Raw genomic sequence first — 17,679 nt, 5'->3', positions numbered from 1 at the left:
AGTGTTGGCATCGCTGGTGTATGAATGTGTGGATGAATGTTCGGTGATGGTCGGAGAGGCCGTAGGCGCAGACTGGCAGCCACGTTTCCGTCAGCTTGCCCCAGGGCAGCTGTGGCTACACACGTAGCTTACCATCACCAGGTATGAGTGAGGAGTGGATGAATAATGGATTCACACAATGTAAAGCGCTTTGGGTGCCTTGAAAAGCGCTATATAAATCTAATCCATTATTATTATTATTATCATACCAGGAGACAGGGCACCATACCAAGACACAGGCCAGCATACCAGGAGACAGAACAACATACCAAGGCACAGGCCAGCATACCAGGAGACAGGACACTATACCAGGAGACAGGCCAGCATATTAGGAGACAGGACAACCTACCAAGGCACAGGCCAGCATACCAGGAGACAGGACACTATACCAGGAGACAGGCCAGCATATTAGGAGACAGGACAACATACCAAGGCACAGGCCAGCATACCAGGAGACAGGACACTATACCAGGAGACAGGCCAGCATATTAGGAGACAGGACAACATACCAGGAGACATGTAGGGGGCTGTAGGAGGACAACAACCCAGCAGCAGGACCGCTATCCACTCCTTTGTGCAGGAGGAACAGGAGGACCACTGCCAGAGCCATACAATATTACCTGCAGCAGCCACTAATGTCCATGGTTCTGCTCAAACTGTCAGAAACAGACTCCATGAATGAGGTTAATTTCCACAAACCTCTGCTCACAGCTCAACACCGTGCAACACTGTGCAGCTCGATTAGCTTTTACCAGAGAACACCAGGATTGGTAGATTAGTCACTGGTTCCCTGTGTTCTTCACGGGTTTACATGGAGCACGTGTGTTCTGCTCCCTGCAACATCCCCCAGAAGAACCAGTTTGGCAGTGGGCCTTTGATGCTCTGGGGATGCATATCCTTGGAGGGCCACACAGACCTCCATGTGCAAGGCAGAGGTACCCTGAGTACCATTAGGTACCAGGATGAGATCCTCAGACCCATTGTCAAGAATCACAGGCTACTTTCTGCCCAGCTTGGAGGACATCACCAGCTCTTGCTACTGCTGCACAGCTCAGCACATCATCCATTCACCCCAGTTACCACCTGTTTGAGCTGTTACCCTCGGGATGGCGCTACAGGTCACACATAGCCCAGACTAGTAGACCAAAAGACAGTTTCTTTCCCAGAGCAAAAACCACATTAAACAATTAAAAATCATACCGATAAGAACTGCTGAAAACCTACGATAAAGCCTGTCCTTCTGTGTAAGAACTGTCTAAGGCCCATTTACGTGGCTCAGCAAGGTAGAGCGGTTGGCTTGAAACCCAAGGGTTGCCGGTTCAATCCTCGGCCAAGTTGAGTTTCTGTTGAGGTGTCCTTGGCCAAGACACTGAACCCCTAATTGCTCCTGATGGTTTGTGGTTGAGCTCCTTGCATGGCAGCTTCCACCATCAGTATGGGTAAATGTTATGTATGATGTAAAGCGCTTTGGGTATCATTCCAGGTACAGTAAAGCTCTATATAAATATGGACCATTTCCCATTTATGCTCCCATGCATACGTAAATATGTCCTTTTCAAACATTGTCATACATCGCTGTCCTCATACTTCCATACATCTTTTGCGTTGCCATGGTTGTTTAGTCAGTTCCTCCACTAGGGGGCAGTGCTGAGTTCAGAGTTCACTCCCATGAGCTACCAACAGTTTCAGACACCGTTTAGCAGCGGTAACGCGTCGTTATAAAGTTGTTTCCAACCGCCCAACACACTCTAAACACTCATATATTCTATCTTCCAAAGCTTGCACAATTTCTACAGTTGTCCTCTTTATTTTTCTGCTTTTTTGTTCCCTTCGAGATTGTCTTCTTCTCTGGTTTGTTTTTTTTTTTGCTGGTTGCATGTCAGCTACTCTGCTCAGCACTGCCTCCATGATTTCCAGTGGTATAGCTCCGTCTTCTGTGTGAAGTGATGGATAGCCAAGCTCCCTAAAAATGGATCAAATTATGTGCATAACCGACGCAGGAGATGGACGAATCTGTCTGTCCTTATACGTTTTCATCCTCTACGTCGAGCATAAATGGGCCTTTAGACTACTGTCATACACATACACACTACATTCTCTGCATCTGCACTATTTACTGTTTACATTCTGTTTTATTGCACATTTAGACTGAAGTGCTTAGCAAATTAGGTGAAACCATTCAGTAAAATTTAAACAAAACTAGTGCTTACCTGTCAAGGAGAAGCTTTGCCAGCTCCGTATTCGTCTTGAAAGTGATTTGGTCCATCAGACTTCTCCAACTTTGAAAAGAGTCTCTAGTACTGATCCTCGTTTTACTCCACCTTTAGTCATTTAACTTTTTAGATGGATGCTGGGGATTCTTAGGTTTTATTGAAACTATTTTTGGTCCGCTTCTTTTACTAGCTTCCGTAACTGCTGCGCTATGCCAACACAAAATACCAATCCTGTGCTCTCCGGTCTCTTGTCTGACAACCAAAGGAAGTCACGTATGATTGGCTCTGAAACCAGGAAGTAGCTGACGGGCTGTGCAGTGCACTGACATTGTTCTGCTCCATAGCCACTAGTTTGATAGGAGAAAAACTGAGCGAAAATATTGTTGATGGAGAAGATGGATTGTTGAGTAACTAATGAGACTGTTTTTAATTGTTTTTACAGTAAATTTCCAATTTATTTCACCATAGTGGTCAGTGATTTAAAAACTTCTCAGGGGGCTGTGCTGCTCCTCTTTACCTTCTACACCACTGATTCTCAGTCCAACACTGAGTCCTGCCGCCTTCAGAAAGTCTCTGATGACTTAGCTGTTGTTGGGTGTCTAGGAGAGGAAGGGGAGGAGGAGGACAGAGTGGTGGTGGACAGGTTGGTAGACTGGACTGGCAGAAACCACTTACATCTGAATGTCACCAAGACCAGAGAGATGGTGATAGACTTCCAGAGGAAGAGGACTCCTCTACCTCCACTGCAGATCATGGGGCAGGAGGTGGAGTTTGCTGAGACCTAGAAGTACCTTGGAGGGACCATGGACCACAGACTGGACTGGAGATCCAGCACAGATGCTGTGTACCAGAAGGGGATGCGCAGGCTCTATTTGAGATGCTCAGATCCTTCAGTGTTGGAGATCAGTTACCAGCCTATCGTCTCCAGTGAGCTTTTCTTTGCTGCTGGGAAAGCAGCATCGGAGCAGACTGAACACACTTAGAAAGAAGGCTGGAACTGTGGTGAAGAGGAGGAGGCTGAACAAACTGGTTTCCAACCCTGATCATCCTCTCCACCACACACTGGTCAGACAGCAGAGCTCTTTCTCTACCATCTGGAGGATGGACAAATACAGGAAATCTTTCCATCACTCTGATCAATAAGTCAGCTCTGCTTAGACACCAGGCTCTACCTGCTGCTTCTATCCACCACATTTTTTTTTCTACTTTTTAAATTCTATTTTGGGTTGCACATAGTTTTTCTTAAATAGGATTTTGCACATCCTTATTTAAATGTATATACTTCTATATTCTTACTGCTTCTCTCTTGTTCTGTTGATTTGTATATGTTGTACATAGATTTGTTTATTTTGTTTATAGATTTCTGTGTTTGTTTTGATGCTTTATTTTGCATGTTATTTGAGTCTTTTGCACCAATGCGTGCTGCTGCAACCACTAATTTCCCAGCTCTGGGATCAATGAAAGTGTCTGTTTGTCGGTCAGTCGGTCGACAAGTCTATTGGAGGGGGGAAAACACCATTTGAGACAGAGGTGTCTTTGCATACCAAACCTTTGTATGTTCCACCGTGAAGAAGTGTCATTTAGTATCTGGACTTAATTCCTGTTGGGGACGAAATAAACCCAAAGGACAATAACTGTCAGGATCAACTTATGTTTGTCTCTCGTCATACCAGCCAGAGACAGGGTCTCTTCACTGATAAGGACTTTTCTTGACTTTTCTGTTGAAGAAAGGAGGGTTTGGTTTGAACCATAAATCCTAAGTGTCTTTTGACAGGGAGGAATTCTGCTACATTGTTTACTCTCTCCTTTCTTTTCCCCTCACCTCCCTTATCAGGTCCAGGATTAATATGTAAATTCAGCAACAGACAAATCTAATAATAAAGAATAATACTTAAATTATCAATAGGAGCCTTATATACATAAAGCTCCTCTTGGCAAAGCAAATTTGTTCAGCACAACACAGCAGCCAGAGGAGAAAACAAAGAAAGAAAGACTAGAAGCTGTAGTATGAATGTTATGTTTCCATAGAGATGGATGTCCATGGTGCTGGTTCCATGTATATTACCCAGCATGGTATTGTTTACTGAGTTGATGGAGCAGTTTACCTCCAATCTAGTGCGTGTTCACCATCACAAGACTGTCTTCATTCTAAGTCACTGTTTGTCACTTCAGATGCTGTTGAGCTGCTGTCAGCAGTGGTCTGATGTTAGCTTATGTTGCAGGATAAGGAGGGATACTGCTGGCCAGTCAGAGAGTCTGTGAAGACCATGTTGTTGTGGGGCTGGAGAATTGACAGGAACAGTGAAGGAGATCATGCTACCCTGCACAATAAATCCAGACGATTCTCACAGGCCAGCCAGGTAAATGTTGATATAAAAATACACATTTGATTTATTTTAAAATATTAAGGAAGAAATGCTGAGAAAAAAGTGGCATCACACATCCTTCCTCCTCCCACAGCTGTCGTTTGAAGGAGCTCCTGCCTTCAGTCCGAGACCCATTGATATGAGCAACGTTACCCTGTCCAGAGACATGCAGGTAAATGGTGCTGCGTTCAGTTACATGGTAGAGATAACAGAATATTCTGTATCTAATGGATAAAAGAGAGATGTGTTAAATAGTTAATTACTATGAACAGTGTGACTGGTTGTATTTCTGTAGTCAATGGCAGAGCTGCTGGCAGAGGATTATCATAATATCTGGGCCAGGAAGAAGAAGATGGAGCTGGAAGCTCAAGGTAGATCCTTCACATCATCTCTACAACACCTCTACAATACTTCTACAACACCCTGCACAACACCTTCCACACCACCTCCACAACACCTCCTACAACACCCTAAACAACACCTTCTACAACACCTCTACAATACCACTACAACACCTCCACAACACCTATACAACACCCTCCACAACACGTTCTACAACACCTCCACAGCACCCTCTACATCACCCTCTACAACACCTCCACAACACCCTCTACATCACCCTCTACAACACCTCCACAACACCTTTACATCACCCTCCACAACACATCTACAACACCCTCCACAACACCTTCTACAACACCCTGCACAACACCTCTACAACACCTCTACAATACTTCTACAACACATTCTACAACACCTCCACAACACCTATACATCACCCTCCCCAACACATCTACAACACCCTCCACAACACCTTCTACAACACCTATACATCACCCCCCACAACACATTCTACAACACCTCCACAACTACGTCTACAACACCCTCCACAACACCTCTACAATACTTGTACAACACCATCCACAACACCTTCTACAACACCTCCACAACACCTATACATCACCCTCCACAACACATCTACAACACCTCTACAACACCTCTACAATACTTCTACAACACCCTGCACAACACCTCTACAACACCTCTACATCACCCTCTACAACACCTCCACAACACCCTCTACATCACCCTCTACAACACCTCCACAACACCCTCTACATCACCCTCTACAACACCTCCACAACACCTATACATCACCCTCCATAACACATCTACAACACCCTCCACAACACCCTCTACAACACCCTCTACAACACCTCTACAATACCTCTACACTACCCTCCACAACACCTCCACAACACCTCCACAACACCTTCTACAACACCTCTACAACACCCTCTACATCACCCTCTGCAACACCTCCACAACACCTATACATCACCCTCCACAACACATCTACAACACCCTCCACAACACCTTCTACAACACCTCTGCAACACCTCTACAACACCTCTGCAATACTTGTACAACACCATCCACAACACCTTCTACAACACCTCCACAACACCTATACATCACCCTCCACAACACATCTACAACGCCCTCCACAACACCTGCTACAACACCCTGCACAACACCTCTACAATACTTCTACAACACCCTGCACAACACCTCTACAACACCTCTACAACACCTCTACAATACTTCTACAACACCCTCTACAACACCCTCTACATCACCCTCTACAACACCTCCACAACACCCTCTACATCACCCTCTACAACACCTCCACAACACCTATACATCACCCTCCATAACACATCTACAACACCCTCTACAACACCCTCTACAACACCTCTACAATACCTCTACATTACTCTCCACAACACCTCTACAACACCTTCTACAACACCTCTACAACACCCTCTACATCACCCTCTACAACACCTCCACAACACCTATACATCACCCTCCACAACACATCTACAACACCCTCCACAACACCTTCTACAACACCCTGCACAACACCTCTACAACACCTCTACAATACTTCTACAACACATTCTACAACACCTCCACAACACCTATACATCACCCTCCCCAACACATCTACAACACCCTCCACAACACCTTCTACAACACCTATACATCACCCCCCACAACACATTCTACAACACCTCCACAACTACGTCTACAACACCCTCCACAACACCTCTACAATACCCTGCACAACACCTCTACAACACCTCTACAATACTTGTACAACACCATCCACAACACATTCTACAACACCTCTGCAACACCTCTACAACACCTCTGCAATACTTGTACAACACCATCCACAACACCTTCTACAACACCTCCACAACACCTATACATCACCCTCCACAACACATCTACAACACCCTCCACAACACCTGCTACAACACCCTGCACAACACCTCTACAATACTTCTACAACACCCTGCACAACACCTCTACAACACCTCTACAACACCTCTACAATACTTCTACAACACCCTGCACAACACCTCTACAACACCTCTACAATACTTCTACAACACCCTCCACAACACATTCTACAACACCCTCCACAACACCTTCTACATTACCCTCTACAACACCTCCACAACACCTAAACATCACCCTCCACAACACATCTACAACACCCTCCACAACACCTATACATCACCCTCCACAACACATTCTACAACACCTCCACAACTACCTCTACAACACCCTCCACAATACCTCTACAATACCCTCTACAACGCCTCCACAACACCTATACATCACCCTCCACAACACATCTACAACACCCTCCACAACACCTATACATCACCCTCCACAACACATTCTACAACACCTCCACAACTACCTCTACAACACCCTCCACAATACCTCTACAATACCCTGCACAACACCTCTACAACACCTCTACAATACTTCTACAACACCCTCCACAACACATTCTACAACACCTCCACAACACCTATACATCACCCTCCACAACTACCTCTACAACACCCTCCACAACACCTCTACAATACCCTGCACAACACCTCTACAACACCTCTACAATACTTCTACAACACCCTCCACAACACATTCTACAACACGTCCACAACACCTATACATCATCCTCCACAACTACCTCTACAACACCCTCCACAACACCTCTACAATACCCTGCACAACACCTCTACATCACCTCTACAACACATTCTACAACACCTCCACAACACCTATACAACACCCTCCACAACACCTCTACAATACCCTGCACAACACCTCTACATCACCTCTACAATACTTCTATAACACCCTCCACAACACATTCTACAACACCTCCACAACACCTATACAACACCCTCCACAACACCTCTACAATACCCTGCACAACACCTCTACAACACCTCTACAATACTTCTATAACACCCTCCACAACACATTCTACAACACCTATACAACACCCTCCACAACACCTCTACAATACCCTGCACAACACCTCTACAATACTTCTATAACACCCTCCACAACACATTCTACAACACCTCCACAATACCTCTACAATACCCTCTACAACACCCTCCACAACACCTATACATCACCCTCCACAACACATCTACAACACCCTCCACAACACCTATACATCACCCTCCACAACACATTCTACAACACCTCCACAACTACCTCTACAACACCCTCCACAATACCTCTACAATACCCTGCACAACACCTCTACAACACCTCTACAATACTTCTACAACACCCTCCACAACACATTCTACAACACCTCCACAACACCTATACATCACCCTCCACAACTACCTCTACAACACCCTCCACAACACCTCTACAATACCCTGCACAACACCTCTACATCACCTCTACAATACTTCTATAACACCCTCCACAACACATTCTACAACACCTCCACAACACCTATACAACACCCTCCACAACACCTCTACAATACCCTGCACAACACCTCTACAATACTTCTATAACACCCTCCACAACACATTCTACAACACCTCCACAACACCTATACAACACCCTCCACAACACCTCTACAATACCCTGCACAACACCTCTACAACACCTCTACAATACTTCTATAACACCCTCCACAACACATTCTACAACACCTCCACAACACCTATACAAACAACACCCTCCACAACTACCTCTACAACACCCTCCACAACACCTCTACAATACCCTGCACAACACCTCTACAACACCTCTACAATACTTCTACAACACCCTCCACAACACATTCTGCAACACCTCCACAACACCTATACATCACCCTCTACAACACCTCCACAACACCTTCTACAACACCCTGCACAACACATTATACAACACCTCCACAACACCTTCTACAACACCCTGCACAACACATTATACAACACCTCCACAACTACCTCTACAACACCCTAAACAACACCTTCTACAACACCTCTACAACACCTCTAACCCCCCCCCCCCCCCCACACACACACACACAACACCTATATAACACCTCAACAAATATCCATCGCCCACAACTGTCCCAACTTTAATACTGTATTTATTGTATGTTATTTTCATCTACAGAAGCTTTTGCTAGTGTCAGCTAGATCAGTTAGATTTTAATTATTCAATTCAATTTAGCTTTATATAAAGCCAATTCACAATGTCATCTCAGGACACTTTACATACAATCAGTTTGAGCCAATTTATTGCCATCCAATCTGATTCATACAATTCATAATAAATAATAGCTTCTATAAGGAAACTAACAGATTGCATTGAAAACTAAACTTTGATTCAATCCGCCATCCTGAGCTGCACAGAGTGACATTGACAAACACTCCCTTTTAACAGGAAGGAATAACCTCCATCAGAACCTGGCTCGGGGAGGGTGGCCATCTGCCTCGGCCAGTTGGAGAAGACAGCAAAAAGTGTTTAACATGTCACAACTTTTATTAAGACCTGCTGAGATAGAAGAGGGGAAATATGTTAACGATGCCCAAACTGTCATATGTTTATACATATACGCACGTTGAATGTTATTATTTACGTCCGGTAATCCCGCGCATGCGCACTACGCTGGAGGGCAAAAAGCTCTGCTTTTGTGATGACCAAAACATTGTAGTGTTCAAGTATATCGTCATTTTGACCAAATCTGTTCACATAATGAAAACTAAAGATTTAGGTATTACTAATTTAGATCATCTTTGTGCAGATGATCGCGAAAGGTACAGTGCAAAGCTAACTGTATTTAGCGAAAAGCTTACAGACCCATTTAAAATAGCTGACGATCTATGGGTTGACAGTCCTCAGAAATGACCGCCAGTTCAGTATGGCGATATCTACAACTACCTCATTAACACGCCAGGAATTTATACAGCAGAGGCGATGAAGGCATACCAGTCACTAGATGGCTATAACTTCTTTGTGTCCGGACATGTGGGGCAGATATTGTACCACAGCAATGAACGCATGAAAGTAGTGTGTTTCTTAAAGTGTGCCGTAATGCCATCGCAGAAGATAACCGACAAGAAACGGAAGCATCAGGTGTGGATCTGCTTGGAAAAATTAAAAGGCTACGTAGTGTCTGCCCACTGCACATGCAAAGCAGAGTAAGAATTCATATCCAGCCGCATTCTCCTCAGGGCTGTTATCCACTGCTTTCAGCATTTTACATCCGCTGGAAACCTATTAAATTTGACATGACTGTCCTTCTTTCTTCTATTTGTGCAGGCTACAGTGCTACGCGTGTTAACCATACTGATTTAATAATATTTCAGGGCGAGATTTAGATTTAGCATAACTTGCTGTCAACTTCACGTCTTCTAACAGTGGAGGGCACCGGCTTTTTGCCCTCCAACTGGAAACTGGGTCAATGAGCACGTGGGCGTGACGTCACTTGTCAACGTGCTTATAAGATGAGGAGCAGAGATTTGAAAAGGAAGAGCTCAGTGCATGATGTAACATCCCTCAGCAGTCTAATACTGTGGCAGCATAGCATGGCTAGACCTCCCATGACTATAAGAGCTATCAGAAAGGAAGACTTTAAGCCTGAATATTTAGCCTTAAATATAGAGAGGTTATCTGCCTCCCGAACCCAAACTAGGAGCTGGTTCCATAAGAGAGGGGCCTGATAGCCGAAGGCTCTGCCTCCCATTGGACTGTTAGAGACTCAGGGAGCCACTAGTAGACCTGCAGTCTGAGAGCCAAGTGGTCTGTTGGGAATATATGGAACTATGAGATCTTTGATATACAATGGATGCCCCTAATTTTTGCAATATTAGGAAGGTGGAAAAAGTGGTTCTAGAAACCTGTTTTAAATGCGAGCCAAAGGACATATCCTGTTCAACAATAACTACAAGGTTCCTCACTGGAAGCACTGGAAGCCAAATGAATGCCATCCAGATTAGACAGTTTTGTCCTGAGGTTTTTTTAGGGCCAAAGGCAACAAGCTCAGTCTGTCTAAATTTAGAAAGAGAATTTTCAGAGACATCCAAACATCTTTATGTCTTTAAGACATCTTTGAAATCTAACAAACTGATTAGTTTCATCAGGCTTTATGGAGAAATAAATCAGAGTCTCATTGGGATAGCAATGAAATTTTATACCATGCGTCAACTATAATGATATTACCTAAGAGAAGCATGTGTAAAGTGAAAAGTAGCGGTCCAAGTACAAGAACCCTAGTGAACTCCATTTACTCTGGTGTGTGAGGAATATAGTGTTGTCTTAATTTAATTTGTTTATTGGTTAGTTATTTAGTTGAGTTGGTGTTTTTTTTTTTTTTTGTGGAGTTCTTTCAGTTTTAGGAAAACTTATCTGGATTCACACCAGAAGTTAAAGAGATCCAACTTTATTAATGTGCCACCTCTCCATGCAGTTTCATGGTGTTCCTGATCTTTCCACAGCCCTGACAGAGGGGACTCAAGTTATTCCAAAACGGCTATTTACACCAGGATCTGAGAATGAAAGTTAAACAGAAACACCAGGAAACACTTTTACTTCCAGTGGAGTGATTGTTCTCCATCCATTGACTGTGACTGTGACTGCATGTTTTTCACCATGTTCCAATGCTGTTGTCTCCAGGTGGAGGAAGTCATCCTCTGCTGGTTCCTTATGATACACTGACTGCCAAAGAAAAATCCAAAGACAGGGAAAAAGCACAAGACATCCTGAAGTTTCTCCAAATCAATGGCTACACTGTGTCCAGGTCAGTCCTCTTTAATACTTGATGAGAAATGTTGTAAAGTACATCTGAAATTGCATTGGCAGCTGCTGATCCTGCCAAGCACTGGGCATCCAGGACGGCCAGAGCGTAGCACCCTTGGCTCTTGGGGCCCTGGGCCCTCCGCTCTAGCCGTTCTGGATGGCCAGTTCATGGCAAAAGTGCTCCCAAAAGTAAAGAAGCGTCCCCCCCAAGGCAGAGGGCCCACATCATGCCCAGGAGGATCGGGCCCCCCCAGACAACCACCCAGCACCCACCCCAATGTTCCAGTTGCACACCCCGAGAACCAGGCCACCTCCTTGTTTGTTTTCTCCTTGTTTGTTTTTAACTGATTAGCCAGGAACCGTCCAGATGTATTTCCATGTTCAAAGTTCTCCAAACAAAGTCTTTGCACCAGGAATTGTGTCTTTTTTTATCTATTATTTCGTTAAGTTCAAGTTTAGCTTTCCTTATATGGTTCAGAGTGTGTTCTTCTGGGGACACATGGTAAAGATTTAATATGAGTTCTAACTCTGAAATTCTCAAAGTTTCCTTCTTTTTCTTATGAGAAGAGAAGGAAATTATTTTCCCTCTCATTACTGCTTTTCCTGCTTCCCAAAGAACACTTGCTGAAGTTTCTGGCAAGTCGTTATTTTCTAGATATAAGGACCATTCTCTTTTAAAGTAGCTGATAAACTCAGGATCTTTAAGTAATGACGTATTAAATCTCCAGTTTCTAGTTGCTGGTTTATTGCTCTGACATGTCATTCATCAGCGAGCTGCTAGTAAAGAAATAATCTAATCTAGAATAGGAATGGTGAACTGAAGAGAAGAAGGTGTATTCTCTTAGTGTGGGATGGTGAGAGTGCCAAGCATCACAGAGACCAAAATCCTTCATGTTTTACAGTTTCTACTAACTTCTAACTATTATAAATCTGCCTTCTGGATCTGTGATTGTGTTATTAATGTCAGAGTTTAACCTTCTATTAATAAGAGTTGCTACTCCTCTCTGCCTAGAATTATAACAAGCTGAATACACATGTGGAAACTGGACTGTTAGAAGAATATCTGTTGTTGAGTTTGATAAATGAGTTTCTTGGAGTAATATTATATCTGCTTTCATTTCTTGCAGCCGATTAAATTTTTTTTACCTCTTTTCCCTTCTACCAGCTCCACACACTCCAAGTAACAAACCTCAGTGTGTTCATGATCCGGCCACAGAAATGAGGCTACATGCATGTTAGGAAAAGCGTGTGTGTGCATCCCACTGCCTCTCCGCGTGCATGTGTGTCTGCCAGCTAAATGTGTGACATGGATCTGTGTATTAAATGTCTGCATGTGTGTGCGTGTGCTATTCCCTTATACACTGTGTGTGTGTGTGTTTGTGTGAATCATGCTGATGTGTGTCAGCAAGCTGGGCCTGATGTTCGAGTGTGTGCGTGCACCGTGGTTCGCATTAATATAATGATGGTGGGATTACCATTATCTGTGAAAGAGAGAAGAAGAGTGAGAAGTGAAAAGAGTGACAGCACCAAAGGAAACAAATAATTAAAATATCACATCCGTGTTGAGAGCAGTGTGGTGGAGACGGGCAGTGGATTTATTGTTAACTACATGATCTTCATGGCAGTTTTATGCATTGACATGATCCAGTGAGAATACAGGAAGATTAAAGCTCATACCAACACATCAGTAGAGCCACGGAGTGATGTTCGGGTCACGGTACAGCTGTCTGTTAACACAATATTTAATTTATGAATAGACACTTGTAATTTTACCCTATAATCATACTTTATCACTAAATATAAATTACTTAATTAGACCAGTTAATGAGAACCTAAACAGAGGTATCATAAGATATGTTCAGTACCATGGATCACATTTCAGACAGAACATGTTTTCATTAGGGTTTGGTAACTCCACAAACTTTTACATCCAGCCAGCGATGAGGTGGAGGCACACTCAGTAATTCACCTACACAAGTACTTCACGTAACTTTATTTTAGAGAAAGGCAACTAGAGCTCAGCCAAAGTCATCCTGTTTAATTTTTTTATTGCTTGCTTCAACTCTGTAAAACATAAAAGCATCTGCAGCAGACAAAAACTCAACATAACTAAAATACTGTCAGTAAACATGTAAATGTGACTTCCTACAGTTTGTAGGGATGATTCAGAGTTGGACTGAGTTTAATCCAGCTGCAGACGATGCCTCCTGAAGAAGAGGAGAAGGAAGGACACATGCATCTGTGGTTGCTATGGTTATCTTTCTAGGTCTCCTCTCATTTCTGGAATCATGCAAACTGCTGGAAGGGGTTGATTCTTGGAGCCTGATGCCATCACGTGTTCCTGTTTTCATATTATTAAACCACTTTCAATGTGCACTTACACGTCTGTACATTGTCAAAAGCCCAAATAGCCATTGGCTTCACACCTAATATTAAGATTTGGTGATTCTACACACACATACATTAAATAAACAGACACACACACAACCTGCAAATATCTCGAGAAGTAAGTTTGCTCAGCGCTGAAAAAGCACAAAGGCTGAATCCCATTTCACCCCTTAGCCCTACCCCTCCGTTTTGCGTGTTCACGTGAAGGGGTAGGGGTGTCCCAATTCCTTTTAGGACAGAGGGGTAGGGGTAAGGGGTAGGGCTATATACCCCTTCAAACGAAGATTTTTCAGAGGCCCACTTGAAATGGAGGGGTATGAAAAATTGTTTCTACGCACATCACGCTTTCTTGAGGTGCAGGGCAACACACACTCGCAAAAAAAAAAAAAAAAAAAAAAAAAGCCACAGAGAAAAAGAGAGTATACCAGCACACACAATTAATTTTAATTGCATGCAAAATTTGTACATTACGTCCCACATATGCCTGTCGATAAGCAATAAGTCAGTTAATTGCACTGTAACGAAACAATGAGCGCAACAAGTTTGCCGCCGCAATAGTTTTTATTATTCCCCCCATCTTACTTCACCATAGACTGTGTATGACAACAGGTTTCACTATGCAGTATCTCGACTGAATGCTCTTGTGGAGTGATCTCTCTCATGTCATATTTGACAGCAGCACGAGACCGTTGTTGGTGACAAACTTTTCTCATCACACTTGATAGGGGTTGAAAGATGGCGCCGGTGTACGTGGCTGCTCGTCTGTTGCTCTCCCTTTGGTTTAAGTTTTTGCTGATTTTATGCTTGGGCTCACTTCTTTCGGAATGTCTGCTGATGTATGATCGTAAGTTTCTTCTGGAACTTCAGTATAATGCTGTAGTTCCATCAACGGTCTGCTACAGCCATAATACAACTCTCCCCCCGTTGCTATCGGGCATTCCGGCTCACCTGTTCAGGGCGTCGGCCCTCCTCCTGCGGCAGAGACGCTCCCGCAAACGCGGCAAACGCGGTGGTCATCTGGTGAGGCTTAAGACATCCCTGGCTCGCTTCTCCTCGCTTTTCCAACTGGGATCTGGATCGTATGCGGTGCCCTGGCGTTCCCTGGATCCTCCTGATGTCTGCCTTGTACTTGTCGCTGGCTTTGTGGGCCAACCCCGCCGCTCCTCTTCTCCTCGACTCCGTCGGCGCGGGGTGAATCCCGGGAATCTGAGGATTTACCGTGCAGCTGATCACGCTGTGGTAGCCCGCCTGGCTAGGTTGGCTAACCCCGTCACCACACTCCACCTCGGTCTGCTCAACATCCGTTCTCTTACAAACAAGGGGGATCTCATCCAGGATCTTATCTCGGACTGTAAGTTGGATTTTCTCTGTTTAACTGAAACATGGCAACAGCCCAACGACTTTAATCATCTGAACTCATCCGCGCCACCTGAGTTTGTTTACATGTGTAAACCTCGTGGCTCCGGTAGGGGGGGTGGTCTCGCGATGATTCACCGCCAGCAGTGGAAATTAAAGCCACTTGAGGCTCTGGCGCTTAATTCATTCGAATACATGGCCTTACAACTCTCTGGTTCATCTCCTATTATTCTATGTATTGTGTACCGACCACCTAAACCCAACAAGGACTTTTTGAATGACTTTGCTGCTCTTCTGGCCCATCTATCCTCACTCTCTCCAAATCTGATAATACTTGGTGACTTCAACATTCATATGGACAAGGACAATAATCCTCTTTCCAGAGACTTTGGTTCCTGTCTAAACAGTTTTGGACTGCACCAATATATAAATTTCTCTACTCACTCCAAAAATCATATTCTGGACTTGGTTTGCTGCTCTGGTGTAATTCCTACAGATTCTATAGCCCATCACATTCCCTTCTCCGATCACAAATTAATCTCCTTTAAAATAAGTGTGTCTCTTTATAAAACCCACCCTCCCCGTTTAATTTCCTTCAGGAAAATTAAGGATATCAATCTTGACACACTGTCTTCTGCCATAAATAACCTCCCAACTCCCTGCAATGTTTCCACTCCTGATAATTTAGTTTCTCAATACAATGGCAACCTCAAGAACCTTCTAAACATCTTTGCTCCACTGAAACACAGATGTGTCTCCTTCTCCCGCTCTGCTCCATGGTTCACTCCCGCCCTGCGCCAACTTAAAGCCGAAGGACGCCGGCTTGAACGCCTTTCCAAGAAAACTAGACTCACCATTCACAAGGACATGTACAATAGCCACATTCTTCTGTATAAGGACTGTATTGCTTCAGCAAAATCCACATACTATTCTGGTTTAATCTGCTCTAATGAAGGAAATTCCAAATCTCTCTTTTCACTGTTCAATAATATCACCAAACCTCCGGACATGTTCCCTCCTCATCTTTACTCAACTGACGTCTGCAGTTCCCTTTTGTCCTTCTTTACCTCTAAAATCTCTGACATCCATCAACAGCTTTCCACTGGAGGAGCTGCTGTCTCCATCACAGACCCTCTACCTCCATTTCTTTCTATCCCACACCCGTTCTCAGATTTCACTCTTCCATCCCCTTCTGATATTTCTGAACTGATTCTGAAATCCAAACCTTCCACCTGCCTGCTCGACCCTCTCCCTACAGTCCTAGTCAAAGCTTGTCTCCCTTCATTGGTTCCTCACATCACTGCCGTCATTCATTCCTCCCTCAACACCGGATATGTTCCACTAGCCTTCAAGACTGCTGCTGTCACTCCGATCATCAAAAAACCTGGTGCTGATCCATCTGACTTCAATAACCTTCGTCCCATTTCCAATCTTCCCTTTCTCTCCAAAATTCTTGAAAAGGTTGTCGCCTCTCAGCTCCACAAACACCTCACTAACAATAACCTTTATGAACAATTCCAGTCTGGCTTCCGTCCTTTTCACAGCACAGAATCTGCTCTGCTAAAAATCACCAACGACCTGCTGATGGCAGCTGACTCCGGTCTTCTCACAATCCTCATCCTCTTAGATCTCAGTGCAGCATTTGACACCATCTCACACAACATCCTCCTCAATAGACTGGCAACCCTTGGTGTTTCTCATACTCCCCTCACTTGGTTCTCCTCCTATCTCTCTAACCGCACACAGTTTATTCAACTCAAGACCCACACTTCAGAGTCACTCCCTGTCTCGGCCGGTGTACCCCAGGGATCAGTCTTGGGCCCTCTTCTGTTCATCACTTATCTTCTCCCCCTTGGCTACATTTTCCGTAAACATAATATCAACTTCCACTCCTACGCAGACGACACCCAGCTCTACATCTCCTCCAAACCACACTCCTCTCTTCCTCCTTCCTCTCTTTCCGACTGCCTCCAGGAAATTAAAGCATGGTTCTCCTCCAATTTTCTCAAACTCAACAGCAGTAAAACTGAAGTTCTACTTGTTGGCACGCCCTCCACTCTAACCAAATCTCACAGTTTCTCCATCAACATTGACAGTTCTACCATTTTCCCCTCCCCTCAGGTCAAGAGTCTCGGCGTCATTCTCGACAGCACCCTATCATTTCAAGCCCACATCAATAGCATTAC

General features: G+C 44.2%; 1 protein-coding gene across 1 annotated transcript in view; it reads left to right on the top strand.

Moving 5' to 3' along the window:
• ryr2a (ryanodine receptor 2a (cardiac)) overlaps positions 1-17,679 on the top strand; it is a 392,644-nt gene that overhangs the window by 213,462 nt on the left and 161,503 nt on the right. Inside the window, exons 59-62 of the mRNA XM_041973182.1 lie at positions 4,475-4,612; positions 4,713-4,790; positions 4,914-4,989; positions 11,627-11,750. Coding sequence (XP_041829116.1) covers positions 4,475-4,612; positions 4,713-4,790; positions 4,914-4,989; positions 11,627-11,750 — 416 coding nt within the window. The remainder of the gene's footprint in view (positions 1-4,474; positions 4,613-4,712; positions 4,791-4,913; positions 4,990-11,626; positions 11,751-17,679) is intronic.

Source organism: Melanotaenia boesemani, chromosome 21, assembly GCF_017639745.1.
Source record: "Melanotaenia boesemani isolate fMelBoe1 chromosome 21, fMelBoe1.pri, whole genome shotgun sequence".
Taxonomy (NCBI): Eukaryota; Metazoa; Chordata; class Actinopteri; order Atheriniformes; family Melanotaeniidae; genus Melanotaenia; species Melanotaenia boesemani.
The sequence above is the reverse complement of the archived record's forward strand: the minus strand, read 5'-3'. Positions and strand labels throughout refer to the sequence as shown.